This window comes from Anopheles moucheti, chromosome X (genome assembly GCF_943734755.1).
Source record: "Anopheles moucheti chromosome X, idAnoMoucSN_F20_07, whole genome shotgun sequence".
In the NCBI taxonomy this organism is placed as follows: Eukaryota; Metazoa; Arthropoda; class Insecta; order Diptera; family Culicidae; genus Anopheles; species Anopheles moucheti.
Genome location: NC_069142.1, coordinates 9,260,669 through 9,284,266, shown reverse-complemented (window position 1 = coordinate 9,284,266; position 23,598 = coordinate 9,260,669). Strand labels below are relative to the sequence as shown.

General features: G+C 45.4%; 1 protein-coding gene across 1 annotated transcript; it reads left to right on the top strand.

Moving 5' to 3' along the window:
- Positions 1-332: 332 nt before the first annotated feature.
- On the top strand, positions 333-21,073 carry LOC128307126 (uncharacterized). Its single transcript, XM_053044858.1, has 8 exons — positions 333-423; positions 8,079-8,303; positions 12,333-12,545; positions 12,623-13,264; positions 13,346-13,525; positions 13,686-15,279; positions 20,197-20,454; positions 20,544-21,073. The coding sequence occupies exons 1-8, from the start codon at positions 333-335 to the stop codon at positions 20,758-20,760; spliced, it is 3,420 nt and encodes a 1,139-aa protein (XP_052900818.1). The 3' UTR covers positions 20,761-21,073.
- Positions 21,074-23,598: the final 2,525 nt, after the last annotated feature.

The following is a 23,598-nucleotide window of genomic DNA, read 5'->3' as shown; positions in this document are numbered from 1 at the left end:
ATAACGTGTGTAGTGCAGAGCTCCGGTGGAGTTCGTCGCCTAGTTAGGGCGCCAAGAACAGAAGACACTGCAGGGACGCATCTTTAGCTACTGGCCTCAATGTTTCTGCAAGCAACTGATTAACCTCACACATCAACCAACCAATACTTAACAAGCAACGCCCCCCCCCCACCCGTACATAGGCGCAGGGGCGATCGGTGTCCGTGATCTAGCGAGATCCTCGGCAGACGTCACGAAGCAGTCGTGTTCCTTTGGGTATTATCAAAGGAGCCGAGAATTCAACTTAACCGCCCCCTGGATAGCAACGTAACGAAACAGAATCAGACACAAAAATGCTTCGTTGCCAGCAGCGAAGATGCAACGGGCAGATTTTGTCACTACTGTTCAGCTGCATCCTTCTCACCAGCACATACGCCGATGAAGGTAAGTGGGAAGTGGTAGTAAAAGTTTGCTCCAAATCGGTTTGCAGTCGCGCAAGTACGCCGCTAGCATATCTAGGTATCTGGAGCTTGCACCATCCCGGGCCCTGATTTCACACCCGGGTCTACCCGGGCCCGGTCTACACCGGTAGACCAGGCGCGCCAAGAAGGCAAACAAGGCGAAGCAGATAAGCGAAAAGGGAATCGATTCGAAGTCCCGTAAGCACTACTCCTGCCAGTGGATGGAACTGACACGGTAGTTCCTGTACGGTTCCACACTCTACCGCACACACCGACCGCTGCGGTACCGCTATAATAACTAGCATGGATGCAACAACAGGTTGTACTGGTTTTTCGCATGATCATCCATTCGTACCGGTCATTCCGCATCGTACGGGGGCACGCGAGAATGCGCCTATTGAAACTAGCGCACCGTTTTCCTGCTTCTATACCAAGGCCTTGACCTATATTACACTAAAGCTACTCCTCCACCGCCATGCTCCCAAGCCTCGTCAACATAATCCAGAATGGAATATAGAGAACCAACCTAGAACAAACTCCTATCAGCTGTCACATCGACCGGCGCGATATGCTTTCTCTAACGGCTAAACCTAGGTACTATCTCTTGCAAATAGGCAACATTGTAAAGTTGATAACACCTTAGTAAACGAATAGCGCAAAAGACAGCACTACTAAGCTCTCAAGATGAAAGCGATAAACCAACCAACCAAGCAAGCAAACGGGTGTAACCCATGTTACACCCGTTATAAACGAATTAAATTCATTCCACACACTGTTTTTTTCTTCGTATGAATTTATACGTTCGTATTAACACAGCGCTACATTATGAATCAGAGGCGGTCGGTTCCGTTTTAAGATCTGCTGATTATCTGTTAACTTTCACGTGTATTTCTCCAAATTGTTTCTTTGCTTTATCTATTCATCCGCCATCGCTTGTTATTTTTTTCTGTCACTGTTAGAATGGAACAGTTAGTGTGGTTTACCCTTCATTATTACATTTTTTAATGGCGGTAAGGTGTATGACAGCTTTATCTACATTTTTAATAACCATTAAGATTTCCTTGTGCCACAGTACTGATACAGCGATATGATACATCCGCTAGTATATTTGATTTGATATCTAATGTCTGGTAAACCCTGCAGCTCAGTAGTATACTTACCGCTCAGTAGGTACTACTGAGTGCCCTGTAGCTCAGTAGTAGTATACTTGTTATACTGTAGGAGGTACTTTTACGAACCACTGTCTAGTGCTCTTAAATAACTTTAAGTATCATGTTTATTTGGTACTTGGTCTATTCGGCTATCTTAAGTAGTGCTTCATAACAACTACACTATTTTTTATGCCACTCACTTTGTCAAGTGTTTTTTTTTCTAACTGGCTAGAACCAAGTCCTGAGATCGCTTTCAATGACGTAATGAATGTCTGCGCATTCAAGACGTGATGAGCAGACTGGCTTAACGTGCGCTAGACTTTTTAGTTGTTGTTATATATTAAGAATTTGATCAAATTACCCAATTAACAATTTTGAGTGTACAGTGAGAGTAAGTAGTTACGAGATAAAGGAACTCACCATCTCAATTGATAATCAATGAGCAACGCATTGGATGTACTGATTGACATTTTGCGAGTTTTCTTTACAGAAATAGAAATGCAAGCATCGCTAATTTGTCACATTTCTTCACGCACAGTCGCTAGTTTCATTCTTCATTCTATTATAATAATGCATTATACGATTTGGAGCACCGAATGTTTGATAGCTTTGCTTGAGGTTTTATTTTTCCTTCCCTAATTTTGTCGGCCCCGTTTGTACGATACGGTTCGACAGGCAATTTCACTTTGGTCCGTTTTCCCGTAAGCTTCCCTGCGTGATGCTTTGATGCTCACTGCGTTTCAGCAGACAGGGAAGGAGCGAGCGAGCAAGAGAGAGACAGAGAAATGAGTTTAAAAAAAGCTTTAAATTGGAAATAACTGTAATCCAACCACAGGCCGATGCTAATACACACTCTCCTTCACGCAGCCAAATGCGCACGTACACGAACACCAAGACGGCAACGTTAAACAGGTGGTTTACTGTGAGTTCCTCTGGGTTCTGCTGTAACTTCCATGACCAACAAGATAAACTGAGCAACTGCTGCACGCTCTGCATACGAGTTGCTTGGGGGAAGACAGGGGTTGGAACGGCACGTATGTATGTATATCTTTTTGTTATACACAATTTTCGGTCAGTTTTTAATGCACTCACCAGGTGAGGAAAGAAACCCTTGGCCAGCGATGGAGACTTCAGCGCGTTGCGTTTTGTTACGCTCCGGGGAAATACCGTGGAGTCGACGGATTTCAGACGGTTTTTTTGCTAATTAATAGTTCATTGCCTACTGCTAATTTATCCTCTCACTCTCTCCTGGTTGCTTTAAAAAAAGAAAGAAGTGACGGAACATGAAAAGAAATAAATTTAAACACACACACACACAACACTTGCAGTAGTGCTTGGAGTCAGTAAACCACAGGACTATTACGGTTTTGTTGTACCGTAAAGCGTGGCGTTTGAGGTTTCGCAACATTTACTTCCCCAAAACCAGTGCAGCCATTTTCTGCAGGTCCCCCCTTGCACGGTACGGTAAATTGCGTTCGGTACGGCCCTTTGCTTTGCCCAACCGGCTGGATTCAGTGTGCTGTGCCCATTCGTTTCTGTGTCGACAATGATTTTCTTTCGCTATTTTTGTGCTGTTTTGTTGCCGTCATTAGCCTGACAGATAGGATTGACGGGGAATCGGGTTCTGGAGCAGTATATACCCGGTTGCATCAAGCGCGCTCCGGATGGGTGGGATGGTGAGCACGCGTCTTGGATGCATACGATGGGCTCTTCGGTTTTCACGCAACAGTTGCAACTGAATCAGTGCATTGCATTCACGACCAAACATATGTGGGGACTGTTATTGACATGAAGTGAATGGTAAAGATGGTAGATGTCAAAGTCACACAAGACTTCTAAGGCTAACCAGAGCGTGAACTTTAGCTGTCGGATAATGGGATATTTTGCGCGAATACTACACGACATGGCGGACTCCTTGTCAGCACTTTCGAATTGCTCTGAATGCGACTGACAGACGGGTGTAGTACAGTATAACAGTTTTTAGTTATCAAGTCTGGTCACTTTGGGGGTTGTAGAAGTTGAAGATTCTGAACCTTCATCAGAATTCCCTTTCTACAAGTTGCATGGGAGTTCACCAGTCTACAGATGAGATGCCACCTTTTGAAGATGTTCTAGGTATTTTGAATTCAAAATATCTTTTTTGAAAATTGTAATCAAGTCTGTATGTCTAAAATGTGCAATCAAATCTTCTCGATGTCTCCGTTGTGAGATATCACAGCACTTGGAATATTTGAAGAATTCAAACAGAGTAGGTTAGAGGGCTTTGCTGAAGATAGACAAGAGTTCCAAGTTATCTCTTGACTTGAAGTGAAGGTGTCTCCAGATGTACCGAAGTGTCACATTGAACCTGATCCTAATACCATCCATCCTTATTTCTCTTGTTCTCTTGTCTTGCTGAGTTGAATTTGTCTACTGACTAAAACCGAACCTGACACTGAAACAAAACACTTGTTTTGCTCTTTGCCGTGCAACACATATTCCACTGGTTCATGTCACTACTTTGTTGCCGTAGTCATCTCCAAAAAACATGACACCACATGCACTTTAACGGGTGTAGAACATCGGGCACATCGACGCCGTCGAGTGGTGCTTCCCCATGGTTCCGTTTTCCCAACTACCCCCAAGGCATCCGGTTACAACCACTCGCACACAGAGAAGGAATTGTAGTGTGGACCTACACTCGGCCATGTTTTTTTTAGATATTCTTCTCTGGCTGTTTTCCCTATGTTCCCAGGATTGAATGCAAATATTGCAGCTTTCCCTGCTTTCACGTTCGACAAGTCTTTCGTGCGAAGAAATCTCGAGAACGAGAGACAGAGAGAGGAGGGAATAACAGAGAGAGAGAGAGAGAGAGAGAGAGAGAGAGAGAGAGAGAGAGAGAAAGAAAGATGGTTCCTGGTAGTGCATGTAAAACCATTCAAATATACTTTCACATTCCCGTCGTCGTCGTCGTCTTCATCTGTGTGGTTGTACGTACCACAGCGATATGCTACGCCAATGGTGCACTCCGAGCCCGGTGGCCAAAGGGTACGATTCAAGTTCAACTGAGGTTGGAATGTTTGGTGTTTTTGTTTTGCTGCTGAAGGGTTTTTTCCACCCCTTTGTGGCTCAGCTTTATTTTGATTCTCTTTCTCTCTGGTCACTTCGTTCCTTCCTTTAACCGCTCGTTCGCACTCAAAGCTGCATGGGTGTGTGTGCGTGCGTTTTTTTGCTCTTTCCTCCTATTGTTTTCCATCCCTGTTCTGTCTTCTTTCCGGCGTGGCGTTTGTGGCTTTTGGCCTGAACTTTTAACCAGCTTCAGCACGGTCGTTCTCGGATTCCACTCTCACTTTCTGGCGTGTGACTTTTTACCTTTTCTGCTCGCTTCTTCTGTTTGCTCGCTGTAATTGATCTTTTTCTCCAGCACTTCCCACCCTTCCAACGCTTTGTCCAGCAGTTCGATCACTTTTCCTTTTGTGTGCAACGACAACAATGGGAAAAGCCAGTGTTTAGCGCACAAACTCGGTGGTGGAAGCGGCCATTACGACACCAGAAAGTGCCAATATCACTTTCTCAGATGGCGGACCACTGAAGCCCACATTCCCACACGGTTTGGTTGGGGTTGCTGAAAGGAGCGGCCACTGTGCCTAAAAATTCCTTTAGCAGTTTTTGTTGTTGTTGCTGCCTGCCTGCCACAACTTCCCAACTGCGTGGTAGTGTTGCGCGATTTTCTGTTGTTGCTTCGCCATTGTTGTGGTTCTGCTGGTTGTCGAGCGACGTTGGAAAGTCGGAAGAAAGGTAGACAGCTAGAAGGGTGTGAAGAGCGGCAAAAAACAGCAAGAAACAAACAACAACCGCGTGATCAGCTCGCTCCGGACACTCCTCCAACACCGTGAGATGTTGTTGGGGGTGGATCGCCAAACGGTCTAAAGCTGATGGTAGGTCGGAAAGTGAAGACGGCATTGATGATTGGAGCAGTTAACCATCGCCGTTGCTAATCGCGTTAGGCCTTCTCTGACACATTCTCTCACATGATTGCTTCCCACTGTTACTTAGGCGCAGAGGTGTAATTGATTTGTTGTTGTTTTTTTATCCATTTATATGATAGAAGGGACCATTTAAACCATACTTGGATGCCTTTATTGGACAGCATTACAGCCGATACAAAACAGGCGTGCACAAATGTTTCAATTTCTATTTTTTGTGTATAATTTTCGCGCTCTTGCAAAACACAAACGAGCCACACCGGTGCCGGCACCAATCCCGCGCAACACTGACGTTCCCACACAATCTCTTCATTTACAGCAGATGAAATAAAAAGTTAAAAATAAAGTGCACAAATAAAGGGTGGCTCGTTAACGAAAATAACCACACCAGCTTGGGGCAGTTCACTTTCACCCGTGCGCCCGCAATGACAGACGAAAAAATAAAAGGAAATAACGCCGAAAAAAAAAACAAATATGGCAGACGACAGTGGAAGTGTTTGGAAAGGCTAGAGGGGACGCTTGCGAGGCGAAAGTGAAACCGCCCAAAACTCATCCGTAGCCGAACAAACAATTCTCCCCCCGGGGGAACGTTGCGCGACACTCACACTTAACCTCACTATTTAAGCTGCGTACACAAGTCCCCCTTTTGGAAGGTTCGTCCATTTTGCCGGGGTACAATGGCGGCTCCCTTTTAGTGACGCTCCGGTTTTCGATTTTAACTCTATTTGCAACACATTGCACACATTACCGAGCCGGGAAGGATCGGACAAACTTAAATGTTTGAACTTTGGCTTACCTTACTTTAAATGGCTGAAACAGACATTGATTGCACCTTGGGTAAACAACGCCATTTTCGTAACCCAACTTCGGCGTTTGGTGGCTTTTGCGAATTTCAACACAATAATGCATGTCACAACGAGTGTCAGAATACATTGAAGATACTAAGTACTAATAAAATACCCACATTTTAATAGTATACTATTATTTACTGTAGCTAGTATGTGTCAGTTTGAGCTGTCAAAAAGTGACAACTCAATCATCCATTCGAGTGAGCTCTTGAATATACTAGACATGATCAGCAGACTATCAAGAGAGTTGAGGATGTATGTGAAGATGCGAGGAAAAAGAGTGCGGTTTAGTGGTGATTACTAGCTGTTATTAAATGAATAGATATGTAAAAGTCATACCTTTGCCTGCGATCGAATTTGTTAGCCTCGAAAAAGTAATGTCATTAAACCAGTCTAAAATCACTCACCCGATAGTAGATCCAGTATAAAATCCAGTTCCATCAATCTCAATCGTCGCGTCCTTCATTTTATGTGCTTTAGTTCTTGTGTGCGTACGTGTTGCTCCCCCTCCACGTGATATCTTCAGCCTATTTGCTTCGATTTAATGCCTTTAATCAACGTCCACTTCAAAAACGAAGCAATCCAAATTCGTGTAAAAAACGCTTATTGCCGCCCTGCTAGTGATCCTCCGCCAAGGCACGATATTAAGTGCCGTTCCATCATCATCATCAGCGTGTGTAGAACAGGTTCCCGCAAATGGGAGTTTGGTTTAGAGTTTTTTTTTCTTGTTGTTTTGGTTTTGAGTTTTTTCCCAGTTTATTTCCTCCTGTAGTCCGCTCCGCTTTCACAAACAAGATCAAGCCTTCTTGACTTCCTCAGGCCCACGAGGTTCGTGCCCCACTACTCGGAAGGCTCTGGCGGTGTGTGGTCAGTGGAGGGTGATGTCCTCTTTCACCTAGCGCTTCTTCAAGCGCTTCGTATTTATTTTGATTGGCGTTGGAAACCGGATTTCCACCTGATCTTGCGGTTCGATTCGGGTACGGTACAGGAACCAAGGCTGGGTAACGGACGAGGGGACTGGGAAGATACAGAACTAACACGTTGCGCACATTGGTATGTAGGTCAGCAGAGGTCTGCTACGGTGGTTGGATTGTTGATTTTATGCTGCTTGTTATAATCTTTTGACGCGTTCCATCGCCACGTATGTAGTTGCGCTGACCGGCATGATCTTCAATCAAATGCGTACCTTTTAAGGCACTCTTCGTACGAAAGCTGTCAGTTTGTCTGTTATAGCTGGATGCGCTCGTACGCTTTGGCGTGAAATATTTTACAAATAGAAGATCTCTTCTGCTCCCTTGTGTTTTTTTTGGGCGGTAATAAACGTAACGGACAATACAATAATCAAAGCGACAGGCTGAAGAATGATGATTAGAGTGGGCAACTGTTATTGGTTGATTTGAACGGTACATTTAGGTAACGGTGTACAACAATTTGAGATGAATGCTTGTACGATTGAAACTATTGTACGAAGGCTAATTAGTGTCTTACCTATATCTTCCTATGGAGTTCATATTTATATCGTTTTTCATGGTTGAGATTAACGTCGTCTAACTTTGCAGGCTCCACCACTACCAATGCTATCGGACATCTTCCACCTCAGATATTCACCATTAATTGTGCGGTGTGTGATAAAAGCTAATGCGTTCCTTTCACTGAACTTTTCATTTTTTCCAGAAGAAAGCTTCACCTCGGCCAGCCTGGTCGCGGGTACCGGAACACTGACAAAGGTTTGCCCATTTCCGGGCGTACCGGCCCACGGCAGCGTACACTTCTCCGATGACTCACTGTCCAACAACACCGTCGCTACGTACTACTGTGAGCGGGGGTTCGAGCTGCTCGGACCGTCCCGGCGTGTTTGCATCGATAAACAATGGATACCGGAGGGTATACCCTTCTGCGGTAAGTCATTATTTTAGATTTCTTTTGTTATTGAACGAAATTTGTTTGCCGCTCAGGCTTCACAATCTAAAACTTAAATTAATCGTTCATTGGAACCTGTACACTATAACCTGATAACCTTCAGCAGCCAGAGTTCCACGACGTCTGAAAGTATTTACAGTGCTAAGCAGTAGGATATTGATGTCTATTAGATTAAGGATGAGATTTGTTCTGGGCGGCCATATTGATTTTCAGAATGACAGTGAAGTCAGTAAACGAAATAGTACGAGGCCCGTGTGTTGTCAGACGTTAGCTCAATTAGGAGCTGCCAGTTATCAATGTATGAAACTGTCCTTTGGTTAAGGTTGATGCGTCAGTGGGTCACTTGAATGAAGCTCCACTAGCCGACCGCTCGCTTTCAACGTGTTTGGAATGTTTTACAATTAATTCTCATTTCCTCAAACAAACTAAGACACCATTCATAATGAATACAATTTCTTTCCTACTTTCCCCTTCGTTAGGGGGTCTACAATGGCATTTTGCAGCCCTACGAAATGGTGAACAAATAGATGAAAGAAAACGAACACACTCGCCCAGCTAACCGCACGCTGGATGGAACAGAACAAAAGAGGCCACTTTCTTTTTTTCTTTACCTTTAGCGCTCTCGCACACTTGAAGCACTGTCGATGGGCACTGCCCTAGCGAACTTTAAGGGTGTGCTTGTTGTTTCATCTCACTCTCTCTTTCTCTCCTTGCTTGTTTTCGGATGACGAGTCACACGGAGTCGGGCTGTGGTCGAAAGAAATGCGCGGGTTCATCACCTCCAACGCGAAAAGCCACTGTTGCGGTAGTACAGGTTGGAAAGTTGGCGATGTCTCCAAGAATTTCTCCTCCTTGCACGCAGCACCAATTCGAGCTTTAACACGCGTGTGTCACCATCGCGTGCTTTGGTGCTCTTAGCGATCATCACCGTCGTGTCAATAGCCAAGTAAGCAAGTGACTGATGATGATGATGATGATGATGATGATGATGCCCCTCTTTCGCCTCCACTTCTGAGGAGTCTGAAGGCTTATGCACATGTGTGTGTGTGCTAAATTTGTCGCGCTTTCTTTCGCTTTCACCAGTCACATTCTTTTGCTCGGTGTGCGCACACGATCGGTGTCACGATGACGGCATAGACCTTGTGCCCGACCTGGAAGAGTGCTTCCCCCGGAGGCAACCAAGCACGCGAATATGATTGCCAGCTCCATTCACATTTTGCGTGGCCCTGTGTGGATCCTGATTGTACGTTAGAGTCGCTTTCGAACTGTTGTTGCTTCGCAGCATAAGGTGAAGGAACTTCAACCACACCGAGACTTCAAGATGGCGGTTGAAGCAACGCGTTGAAGATAAGCTATCTGCCAGATACTGGAGATAAACGTCGAGTTGCGCAATGTAAATGTCACCTTCATCTCTCAATTCTATCTTTCGTCACCTGCTAGATCTGTGGAGTTCCTATAGTATCTTGTATAATCGCCAATTTCATACTCCAGTTGTTCGAACCGGAAAGTGCCCTGCACTGTGAACAGATCTTACCTAAACCCCCCGTCTCAACGTTTTACCTATCCTTCCGCTTTGCTTGACGGGGCGGAATTATACCTCTATTAGATCAGCGAAAGATCTGCTTGATAATTGATTTTCGTTTGCCTATTTTCGGTTTTTTTTCTGTGTTGATTACGGCGTCTGTAGCTGTAACACACGCCGCCATTTTACACCCTCCACACGGACGGCCTATTTGTGGTGGTCGGCACACGGTACGGAAATTAACGGCATCTAGTTTGCCGCGCTAGATTCCAGCCACCGAAAACAGCTCCGGCACGCAGCCTGGATGAATGATTACTGATTTGTTTCTGACGAATTTCGCTCCCGCCTCAGCCCACTCCGCGGTGGCATTCCTGCTCGATCGATCCCGATCTTGTAAACGACAGGCGCAACACGATTCGATCCTTCTTTCTTCGCCCGTACCGCTGTGTTGTTTGCAACCTGTTGTGTTCGGGCACAGCACAGTTTCAAGTGCTAAATAACACCGTTAAAAGAGAGAAGAAGGAAACACCGCACCACACCGGCACCACCTGCACCCCACACATGTTTAGTGTCTGGTTTCGATCCGCACCTGGCCGGGGCACCTGGTACTGTACCACTACTGCTGTGCTGCTGTTGTTGTTGCGATGTTTTGTGCGGTTGCAGGGGGGAAACACAGCAGTGTTTGTGCTTAAATGGTTGGGTGTGTATCGGAGAAAGAGGCTGACTCCAACAATTATGGCACGGCGTTACGTTCCAGGCGAGGATAATTAATGGATAATGGATACTCCTCCTTTTATTTTGAAGAAGCAGAAGAAAAGGTACTAGAACAACAGCGCTTTACACTGTGCAGTGTTTCGGTTGTTTTGGGATGAAATTTCTTCATTTGGAACTGATGTACTGATAAAGCTAATAGGTGGGATAGACAATTTGACAGGTGGAAAAGATCTAGCGGCATCGGTAATCCAGCTCAGGAAAGTTCGGTATATTGCGAGGCGCCCTTCATCCTCAACCTAGTGTTGGGTACAATCCAATTTTCCCCGGAGTCAATCCGAAGTTACTCCGACACATTCTGGAGTCAGCTCCAGGTCAACATTAGTGTTGGAAGATTATCAAGAGCAACACCAAAGATAGGAGAAGATTGTCAAAAACACTGAGAAACTCACCAAAGAATAGTGTTTTAATACCAATGAAAAGCTTTTAGATACCTTAAGCAAGCAGAAAATTGCTAAAGGAAATTACTCAACAACTTATGGAAAATTCGTTGGAAAACTGCACAAATGTGTGAATGTGTAGAATGTTGTACAATCCGAGGAAAACTACTAAGAATCTTAAAGAAAACTGAGCAAAACTCATTTAAAATCTGTTTGAAACCCCGTGGAATACCGCTGATGATATCCGGTGATTTGGTATTGACTTCAGCGTTGAGTACCATATCTACTCTTTAACTCCGGAATACTTCGAAATTAACACCGATGTCATCGCTGGGGTTGTCTCCAATTGTTTGCTCCAGAGCATTCTAGACTCAGATCCGGAGTGAATTCCTGATCGGTAGTTAATTCCGAAGTAATCTAGAAGTAATCCAAAATCAACTCGGGATTTTTTCAAAGTTGAATCCGGAGTCGGAATGGTTTCTTGAAACCACTCCGGAGTTCCCATCACTACTCCAGTTTTCCAGTGTGCTCCAGTTTTACGGTTATCTTACTTCACCAATCATAGTGGAGACGACCAAATCCTCGCACCGCACGCTAATCTTCCGTTTAGTAAATGACCTCCTGCAGAATCTAACAATACATACCAGCATCGTACGGCGGTCGAAGTAGATCACTTTAATCATTTACTATCATTATCAAGCCATTTATCATCTCCCTTCGAACATCACCTGGATCTTCACATTCCAGATTTGGTAGGAATTCAATATCCAGTTAAGCGCTTTCCTGATAGGGTTAGGCATGCGGGAGCAGAAACAGGTCAATTGACCTCCTGAGGTGGTTAGCAACAACCAAACAACAGCCGAATAAAAAAAAGAGTAATCTATCAAAATACGGTGCCGGCTGCGTTACCGAGGCCAGACCAATTCATGGCCCTAATTGAGACGCATCTTAAAATTGAATTCCGTAAAAGGTTGTTTGGCGAAACGGGTTGTGACCCACTTGCTGCCGTTTCTTCTTGCTGTTGTTGTTGGTTTTGTAAAAGGAAACATCACAATGCCCCTTTTAAAACTGTTAAACGGTACCGGTCCTGGGGTGTATTGATTGAAAACGAATCGGAATGCTACGAGGGCGCACGCATCAGTTCCCAGCGCTGTGTACTGCAGTTACTTATCTGAATGGTTTTTTTTTAGTTGTGGATGAGGTTACAATATTGCTTCTTTTCAAACCAGGCTGTTTTAGGTTTCTAACCTCAAAAAAAAAAAGCGGGGAAACAAGCCGAATTTAATTTCTCCGCTGTATATGGATGCTATCACACTCATCTTCTTCCATCCGCAGTGTTGAATGTGGCGGCCGGTAAGGCTCCGATGCAAATCTCCACCGAAGCGTCCGGTATACCACAGAAAGCAATCGATGGATCGACTTCCGCTTTCTTTTCACCGGACACTTGTTCGCTGACAAAGCCGGAACGTGTACCGTGGTGGTACGTCAATCTGTTGGAACCGTACATGGTGCAGTTGGTGCGGTTAGACTTCGGCAAGTCGTGCTGTGGTAAGTTGCAACAATCTGCTGGTCCTAATGGTCACGACTCACGAGATATCTTCTGTCTTGTTTTGTTTTGGTTGAAGGTAAAGGCAAACCCGCCACCATTGTTGTACGCGTCGGCAACAACCGTCCCGATCTGGGTACGAACCCAATCTGCAATCGGTTCACCGGTACGCTCGAGGAAGGGCAACCACTCTTTCTACCCTGCAACCCACCGATGCCGGGCGCGTTCGTGTCCGTCCATCTGGAGACGAATGCACCGAGCCAGCTGTCCATCTGTGAGGCGTTCGTCTACACCGACCAGGCCTTGCCGATCGAACGGTGTCCTGCGTTCCGGGATCAACCGCCCGGTGCGTCGGCATCGTACAACGGCAAATGCTACATCTTCTACAGCCGACAGCCAGCCACGCTGCGGGATGCGCTTGCATTCTGTAGGGCGCGTGGCGGCACACTGATCAACGAGAGCAATCCGGCACTGCAAGGATTCATCAGCTGGGAGCTGTGGCGTCGTCACCGCAGCGACACCTCCTCCCAGTACTGGATGGGTGCGGTACGTGACGCACAGGATCGCAATACGTGGAAATGGATCGGTGGTGAGGAGGTGTCGGTATCGTTTTGGAATCTGCCGGGAGGTGATGAGGACTGTGCACGGTACGACGGTTCCAAGGGGTGGCTGTGGAGTGACACGAACTGTAACACACAGCTTAACTTTATCTGCCAACACCGTGAGTATCTCTGGAAGTGGGGAAAGGGAAGCATCTCCTTCAGTAAAGGTAGAGTTACTGAGTGATGTGATATCATTACAGAGCCGAAGGCCTGCGGCAGACCGGAACAACCTCCCAACTCGACCATGATCGCACCGAAGGGCTTTGATGTAGGTGCAGTCGTTGAGTACAGCTGCGACGAAGGACATCTGCTGGTAGGACCGAAGCAACGCACCTGTCTGGAGACTGGATTCTACAACGAGTTCCCTCCTGTATGCAAATGTACGTATGCAAACACCTTTATCTGAATTATCGGAACAACCGGGAAGATGGAAGAATTCCTCAGGAATCAACGCCACTTAAAGCCATTTAAATATCCTCTGAATATCTGAGTGTATGCCCTTCGTGGAGCTCAATATCTCTCTTGTCCGCTCTCTTCTAGATATCGAGTGTGGATTGCCTGCTTCGATACCGCATGGATACTACGATCTCATCAACGGTACGGTTGGCTACCTAAGCACGGTAATGTACAGATGTGCGGAAGGCTACGAGATGGTAGGTCGGGCCGTGTTGATCTGTGACATTGATGAGCGTTGGAATGGGCCACCACCACGCTGCGAGCTAATTGAGTGTGATCCACTACCGACACTCTTCCCGAACGGTGTGATCGTGTCTTCCAACCAGACGGTCTATGGTACGCGTGCGGAAATCCACTGCAACCGGGGCTTCATCCCGGATGGTGAGCCAGAAATTGTCTGCACAGCAACCGGTCAGTGGAGTCAAGCGCTACCGAAGTGTGTACCGAATCCGGTCGACCATAACGAAGGTCCGGTCACAGTTCGCCCGAGTGTGGTATCTACTGCGTCCAGCTCTTCCCGGGCACCTCCAGTACTGATCGTTTCGCCGACTACGCCTGCATCGATCGGTGGCATTCCTTCGCGTCGTCAGCCTACTGGTGGACGACGCCCGGTCAGTACGGTGCGGTACTCCACGCAGACTCCGTCCCAGAGCAGTACAGTATCGGCCGCGGAGTCGACTACCTCCATTACGATCAATATGGCGGGTCCGACGACGGCACAACCGAGCCACACCAGCAGTACTACCGAATCGCCCATCTTCAGCATCGAGATCGATGACGGTACGGATGACGACAATAGCTATCTGCCGCATGACGGCCCTGACCGGAAGCATTTGAACAGTAACGATGACTACTACTACCGCAAACCTAACCTCGAAGACGGCTTCAATTCCGACACGGAAAATGACTACGATGACGACAACAACGACGACGAAGACGCTACTGACCACAACGCAAACCACGACGATCAGCTACCGACCTTTGACGATAACTTTGACAGCCTCGAGGGCTTCTTCATCGGCACTAACGAAGATTACTCTCTTCCACCTCCTCCCCCCTCAGAAGTGCGACCCGGATCGATGGGTGAGGAAGCGGTGCGACCGTTCCGCCCGCAGCAACCGTCCGTCGTGATACTGTCGAAGGATCCATCCGCCGGTAAACCGGCCACCCCGAAACCGACCATCTACGAACCGTCCCATCCGCCGGTGGTGGTAAGCGTTACGCCGCCTGCCCAAACGCAGCGACCACCGGTCACCGGTACGACCGGGCGCCGGCCCGTCACGACGACGCGCGTCCGCAACCAGCAACCGAACCACGAGCAGGACGTGCTGCTGTCGCACCATCCGCAGGACAATGAAATCCCCGGCAGTGTGAACATCCGGCAGGATCAGTCACCCAAGGTGAACGTACCGTTTGCGGTAAACAATGTGGACGATCTGGTGCCGGCGGACGGCACCAACGGCAACGGCGGCAGTGACGGTCTGCTCACGAGCTTCGGCGGTGCGAACGGCGGTACCGGTGGGCTGGGCAGTGCGGGCGGCAGCGGTTCCGGGACGGGCGACCGGAAGGAATCGAAGAATGCGAAGCTGAACCTGGGCGCGATCGTGGCGCTCGGTGCGTTCGGTGGTTTCGTCTTCCTAGCCGCCGTCATCACGACCATCGTGATCGTCGTACGAAGGTGATTAACCGTGGCTACCCACACGCAGACAAATGCTTGCACATAGTGCTTTTCTTTGCGCTTTCGTTTTTTTTTATTTCTGTATCACACACACACACACACACACACACACACACACACACACACACACATCTATGTGCAATACAAGTTAAAAATTTAGGTTCCTTACAATAATACAGGAACACTCACTCTTACAAGCACACAAGAACATCATACAGACGTCACTCATTGCTTGCCGAGATAAAAACAAATTGTGTGTACTTACCTTTACACACACCTGTCACTACTGCTAAACTTGTACTAAGAACACTTGTACTAAGAACCGATATCGTGTAATCGCACGATATGTCACCTCACTTCAGGATCTTTCCATTGTACTACCTTCTGGGGGGGGGGGTGACTGTTATCATCCTTTTCCAGTGGAAGAGTTACTATCGCACCGAGGGCATTATTGTTTCTAACTGCTTGACAAAATTGACAGATGTTAGGAACATTTCGTCTATACGTCTTCTCACCACGAGGTAGATGCAGAAGGTTAGGAAAAATCGAATATAAGCAAATCTTCACAACAGCAAAAAAAATCCAACTATACCTTTACCCAGTCAGCACCAACAGCATTCTTGTGAAGTTATGAGTGTACTACCACTTTTACTGTACCGTTTTCATTGGTTTATAAGGTCATATGTCAATAGCAACTCCACCAGTAGCCTTAGAGTTAAGAATTTATGTAGAATAGTGTATTTCTAGCCCTAGTACGCTTGCTTTATCGGCTAACAAACCTATTCCAAAGGTGATGGTGTATATTGTACCATGTTTACATTGCAATAACGCAGGATACTGCATATCTTAAAGAACTAAACATTTAAGTAGTGGGCTTTAGTACTCAAATTAGTAGTTGATTATGTTTTTTTTCTTGTGTGGGTTTCGTAATTCTAACGAACTAGCTCTATTATTTACGATTCAGATTTCTAAGAATCTCAGGGGAATTTTACTACTACTATACTAGCAAAATATGGAGCTTCTACTACATTATCGCTTATCACTGAAACATGACAGGTTACCAGGAATAGAAGAACGCATTCGCTTGACATTTCGCTGTGCACAATAATTTTCGTTTTAAGTTACACACAAACACACACAAGCACGTTAAATAACTGTTGCAAAAGTATCGTGCCCTTTCCAGTTGCTATTACTGGAACCGGCCCCCTCCTCCCAAAAGAACCATATCTACTCACACTGTTTATTAGATTTAGCCACACATACTGCCTAGCCGAAGTAGCAGAGTTAATATCGCATCCCAATGATTATGTTTTTCTTTTCTTTTTCCATGAAATTGTTGTCTTCCCCCATCTTTCGCCATTCTCGTTACACCAACGATGTCCAAAACTAATAACACCTCGTATGTGCCAACCACATGTGTCGAAACATACGGTACCGATAACAAAACGTTCACGATCACGATCAATCCATCAAATGCGTTGTCCGCCGGTGCTGTAGAATGAACACGATCTACACAACTGCTAGAGTTCACAAAAAGAACACATTCTCGTACTCTTAAGCGAGGTTTTGATGCTGTTTTGTGTTTGTTTCCATTTTGCTGTTTTGTTGTGGCTTTTTCTATCTAAGTATAACTAGTAGCATAATATTTATTACGCGGGTTTGAGGAAATGTTTGTGAAAAACAAAGGCAAAGACTTAACAGTAGCAAAGGAATAGTTGAGTAAAGAATGTATTACTAGTAGATATAATTTCTAATTCAAAACAACACATACACACATGCCATGAAATAGATCATGCATTGTGACGAACGTATTTTGTGGCAGATCGTACACATTACTAACGCCCATCGCTGGCAACACTGCGTTCACTGAGTGAACCGTCTATTGTCTGCTACCGCTGTTTGTAGTTCGTTTGTAGTAAATAGCAAACGTCATCGGCAATACCGATTGACAGGCGTAAAATGTCTAGAGGGCCAATCACAGGCGCTTATCTGACATTTGGCGTACAGCATTTTTTGTTTTTGGAGGTTTATTTAGACGTAGTAGTATCAAGACGCTTGGTCATGGGTACGTACCGAACGTTCGTAAAGTTGCTCGCAATTAATTAGTACCGTATGTAGTATGCTGATACAGCCGCAATATCTCATTTGTTGCAATTTTGCAAAATAAAGAAGAAAAGAACGGGATGTCTAGTAGATTGTTGGCCTCACGATCAAGGATTAGTAATACCTCGTTGAATGTTGAGCCGCTGCTGTACTCCGGATGTGAGCGAGTAACACCAATGTTCGCTGGTGGAATGGACGATAAGGAGAGTGCGGAGGGAAGGAGAAAGTGCCGGTGATGGTGGTTGTGGTTGTGTTTTTTCTGTTTTTTTTTGGTGCGTATCCTCCCTTGTCCCCTTTCCCATTGCATATCGCTGCCACCAGTACAGCAGTGACGCGACTATCGGTGCAGAGTATGGGTAACCCTCTAAGTGTAGTGGACTCCTCTACCTACTCAAAACAACATCCCTACACCAGCATACCAGATGGTAACACAGTCTACACAGTCAACATACACACGTGCGCAACCGATGCGTCAGAACACACGGGCCGAAGTAACGTCATCGGAAACGGCATAAACACAGAACCGGCACCGAGAGCTACCCGTCAATTCAAGGATGCTCCAGAACGGGAACAGTGACCGCAAAACCGCGTCCCTGAAGTGGGTGCACGCACTTGTACGGAGCTAGTCTGCAAAGCCGGCTGCTGATGGTTTTGGTCGGACAAAGTGCGCTTCAGCTACCGGGTGGTTCGGGGTTAGTGGTACACGCAGACACACTGCTTGGGTTCGGTAGTACTAGTAGTGGTACCTCAACAAGACGGCGGAAAAGTAGACATTCCCCGCAGGCTAAAGCCCGAAGGTGTTTGGCCAGACAACGCAATACACCTGCAACCAAACGCAGCCCGCAACCGCATGATACAATGGCGGCATTTTGGACTCCATTACAAACTACTTACTACTACTACTACTACTATTACCACTCATACTACTTACTACCATTATCATTATCTATTACCATTACTGCCATTACTAGTACTACTACTACTACCGCAATTACCCTCCCTCAGTACTATGTATCGCTACCACTAGTAACAATCACCTGCTACTAAAAAAAACCCCAACAAAAAAAATCAACACTGCAAGAAGTGCCATAACCACTAGAGCAAGAAACGACAAAAAAAAAGCCAGAACAGAAATGGGCGCAAGTCTGCAATGAAACTACAATAATGGCCCCCCCTCACTAGAGAACCCAAGGTGTTTGCGAGTTGCAAGAAACAGACAGAATATCATCCAGAACCACGAATAACGCGTTATCTACCAACTAACGTAGCATTATCCACCAACATCCAACCCACCAACTATACAAAACCACCAAACCAACAATGGTCATAAGTCCCGTAAATGTAAGAGCTCATTTTTATTCCCTCCTCATTTGTTTTTGGCTTCATTGTTAGTTTTAGTAACCACCGTTTAACCACTCAGGCCTACACGGCCTTGTTTAGTTTGCTTACTACTTTTTTTACTACCTTTCGCCATCTTGCTCCAAGCGAGGCGTCCGTACCGAAAATAAAACAAAACACGGCCAACGTTTGCAAACGACTTTTCTGCCATCCTTGTTCCAAGCAGAAGACGAAGAAGAGATATCCTCACGCAATTCCCAACACCCAAGCATCACCGACACTACCAAATCACTATCACCAACGAATAGTGCAAAACTTTTTTCCGGCAACTCTCACTCTCTGTCTCTCTCTCCATCACCAACCACCATACATTAGCAGCTTCATCTATTGTTGTTCACGCTGTTTCATGTCCTTTTTTTATAAAATGAAGACAAGCAGTTTCCTAATTTGTGTGTGCTCTTATTTGATCTATTTCCCGTGTGTGATTGTGTCGTGGATACTTCAAAACACCTTGCAACTGCTGCAAAAGTCTGCTCATCTTTTTGGCTATTGGTTTACACTTGGCATCTCGTTTCTCGTATGATCTTTCAGGTTATGTCTTGAAATTCTTGTGAAATTGAACAACTCGTTTTCCATGCTCCAAAATTCTGTAGGGGTAGTGTACTTGGGATATCTATGAGGAACTGGGTACGACTAGCTATGCATGCAACCAGCCACTAACCGCCTGTTGAATGGTATTTAGCGAGAGTCTGTTTCTCCTGTTTGTTTTCACTCCAGAGCTGTAATAGTCGTCAAAAGATTTAGATATGGTAGAAGGCAATAACAAAACAACCTTTAGTAATTCGGTCATGGTCAATGTTAACATGTTAATAGAACCTCCTTCTCTCGCCGCGTGCATCAATGTTGCTTTTCTTGGGGTGTAGTATTAATCTTTAGACACGCACACACTTCACACACACACATCATCATCCAAGAAGCTGAACCTCCGTACGAGATCGCCATAGGGTCAAAATTTAAGCAAAAATTCCAGTAAGTTACAGTAGTTCAAAGGCTCAGGTTTCCATGTCGAATTAGATGTAGCCATGTACACAGCTGAAGCTGCTAATTGTAGCCAACGTGTCTTAACCTATCTGCTTAGGTAGTTCTCAAATTTCATGTCTGTCAAACTACTGCTATTCACGTTTAATATAGTATTATTTCGCTTGGAAAAGGATGGTAAGAAAAGAGTTCGCAACGTATAGTGGCATAGCAAACAGAAGAATCCCCCGGTTATGAACTATTACGTCTTCACTTCTTCTCTCAAGTCTTTAGTTTAGTTCAAAACTACAATTTGAAAACAAATTACTTCCGAGTATACTGATACGAACTGTCACTTACGTCAATGTTTTTTTTTCTTCTCTCAATCTGTTTCTCTCTCTTCCACTCTCCATTCACTCACCTCCTCCTCACACCCTGCTGGACACGAAACTCGTACAGAAATCGCACCTCAAATCAACACTATCGGCATCGTGCCTCACCGGACTGCAATACGGTCGCATCCTTTTCCAGCTCTAGCTCAGAGTCCCGGAACGGTTTGAACCGCTACTACCGCCAGGCGTGGGAAAATCTACACGAGTCAGCGTCGAAAAGCCACAACCATTCCGGTCTGAAGCGCAAAGAAACGATGGACGCACCGGTGAATCGGTCCCGCTCGCGTGAAAATCTGGACGTGAGCAGATCGCGCGAACTGGACAGGTAGGTTAGGCGGGGAGCGTACAACGGCCACCAAAAGACTTACCCGACAAATGACTCTTCTTCCATTGTCTTTTATTTGTTTTGGACAGATCCCGGGAGAACCTATCATCGGCGCGAAGCCGTGACTATGGCCGGGACAGTATGGCGCTGCGCGACGGCTCGGAGATGGTAGTGTCGGACGTGTGCGTGAAGGGCGAGAAGAAGCGACACCATCACCATCACCACAAGAGCAGTCACCGGAATGATTTCCGCGAACCGAACATACTGGGCAGCGGTAATGGACGGCGCGAACATCGCCATTACTGACGCGGTAAAATGATCATCACCATCCGGATCGATGAATGTGCGCAACGCCACGAGGGCGACAGACTCAGGCCGATTCGCGTTATCTAGGAAAGATAGTGACACACCGAAACGATGCTTCGGACAATATGTGTCTATGTGTGTCTGTGTGTGCGTGTGCGTGAGGGAGTGCACCAACAACCAACAACCGCTAAATGCTGACCAGCTGTCGAATGGGTAATGAGGTTGTTTGTTTCTTTTTGGTTGCTGTTCCGCATTCCAACAGCATAGAAAAATAGGCGTAGTAGTGCTGACCGATGAGCCAAGCTCAGCAATGAAGGACAGATGGATGAAGGACGTGTGTATATGCGTGTGAGTGTGTAAGAGGATAGGGAAAGGGAGTAGTAGCCAAGGATAGTGCAGCACAAGTGACGGGGCTTCACACATAACCACACCAATTGTTACTGTTTCTATTTTTAAGTAAGCGTATAACAGTATAACAGTGGGTTACTGAGGAGACACTACCACAGTCAACATATTACTGGTTGTCTCCTTATCGTTTGTGTATTACATTCCACAACGCACCATTTTCTTTTGTTTTTTTTTTATAGGACGTACAAATCAACATCCCCTCCTTCCCCTCCATTTCCGCACACCCATCTTCCATGCTCCACATCTCCACACTTCAAGTAAATCCTAAACACCTGAGCAGTGGAGCAGCGTGGATTGAGTGCGGTGTGCTACTAACGGTGAGAGTACTAACACAGACAGTATAGTTATACAGCGTAGTTCGATTCTGTACGTCCGCCAAACTGTCTATTCGTTAATTTTACAAACACAGGTGGATGGCAATGGAAGTGATTGAACGAAGGTTACAACGCAAGTCCCAGTATCAACGTATTTGTAATTAACAGCCCTAGTATCACGAATTTATCGGATAACTGTAGTAGAGCTATTATATGTATATGAAGAATGGTTTTGTTAAGGTCTTCTAAGTATTTCTTCGAATTCCTCCCGTAATTACCCTTTCTAATTTGGTTTGCTGCATTCAACTAGCTTTCCCTCGTCGTAAATCGTACGTGAAACCGTTTTGACCACGTTTAGTACAGTTGATTTAGTATCTCCATTTCTAGGCGCGGTTGACACGTTTTCCATCATCTTTACAAAAGTAACTTATTCCTTTCCTTTTCTTCCTAGATAAAGGACCCTTTATGGAAAGAGAGGTGTGTTACCTAATCTTACTCTTACTGCAACGCTTTCTCTCTCTCTCTTTCACCCTTCCTTTATCTACAATATCTGTATGTACATACACTAACAATGACGAATTAGATACATCTCCACCATATTACACCCCGGACACACTTTCGCATACGCAAAAACTGCCCCTAAGAAGGCTAAAAACGCATTTTAAATAATAAGGGAACGTAATACGAAACATGACTTAAAGAAAACACACAAAAAAAAGAAACAATATTAAGAACGCGGTATGCGACAAGTCACAAGCTCAAAGAAGTACGTACACGGGGAGATGCGCTCAACTAAAGCAAGCCGAAGGACAAGACAATTTAAGTGGCAATATGATGTTCTAGTTAACCTATTTTTAGTCGCAGTTTTGCATCGGGTTAGGCGAAAGAAAATAAATAAAGGGATTTGTTCTACCTTTGCAATAATGGGACAGGTGGAGCAAAACGATCAGCAACGCGCGGCAAAACCTTGCTGGTTCGTATTTAGTCGTATAGAGTGACTGGAGAAAACACGCTCCGTTACTGCTGTTGGTAGTTTGTAGGTTTTGCTAGACGTTTGATTTTGTTATATACCGTACTCGAATAACCGTAAACGTTCGGTGGGAAAAGTGTGTTATTTTTACAAATAAACATTATCGATGTTGCTATAACTAATATGGGTGTGTTGTGCGTTTGAATGGATATGGTAAAGGTAAGATACTTACTTAAACCGGTCGTCGTCGTCTCGAATATATCTCAGGTGGACGCCATAACTCCCGCTTAGTTTGGATCTGCTCGACTACACCTCTTCTGTCTATGACCCTAAAAAGACTCCCCTGATTAGTTGTACCCCTGATATCAATGAAAAGATGTAAGAAGTGGAACCGTTGTTCCGCCATCTTCTCCTAAATCTGCCGCAGGGTGAAAATGTGATTAGTGGTTCCTATCCGATAGATTCCAACTATCGCTTTTACAAATAGAACAAGCACGGTAGGTAAGGTAAATTACTAAAGAAATTACATCAGTTTAACAATGTGTTTTTGTTCTTGGTTAGTATTGTTCGTTTTATTACTTACAGCGTACCCAACTGGTTTGCGGTACACTGTTTTTTTTCTTGTTTTGTTTTTGTTTTTACCGAACAGTTTGCCGACGCTTCAACCCACTTTGTCGATATGCAGCGCGCGTACCGTTTCAGTTTCACTCATTGTTTCGCTTTACGTTGTTACTATCAATTTGAATAACGAATTTGTCGAAAAAGTCCTTTACTCCTACCCTAAAGTATGCCGGTTAAGATGAGAAAATAGTGCAAACGACGAGTTAGATTTTTGGTTTCCTATTGTAAAAACACTACAACCTCGCAATTTTACCTGTTCGCAGTCTCGTGCCTGGGAGGTTCCTATTTGTTTTATGTATATATTAAAAAAAAAAACAAACAACCGCTTCAACTTCCTTTGCCTGTCCCAAACCGTTACGTTGCGGCGACAATGAAACGATTACTAGTTGTAAGATGCTGTAACATTGAATTGATTACTATTGGCACTGATTTGTTAGAGCACACTGGTTTAAGGAGTTCATTGTTAAATGCGACAGAACGTACGTGCGATATAAATAGGGATGTTTTGTATGATAGTTTGATTTG

Excerpts from the sequence above, each read along its gene's own strand:
- LOC128307126 (XM_053044858.1), top strand. The coding sequence starts at position 333 with ATGCTTCGTTGCCAGCAGCGAAGATGCAACGGGCAGATTTTGTCACTA. Across the intron at positions 8,304-12,332 it reads GGAGGGTATACCCTTCTGCG|TGTTGAATGTGGCGGCCGGT; the intron begins GTAAGTCATTAT and ends TTCCATCCGCAG. Across the intron at positions 12,546-12,622 it reads CTTCGGCAAGTCGTGCTGTG|GTAAAGGCAAACCCGCCACC; the intron begins GTAAGTTGCAAC and ends TTTTGGTTGAAG.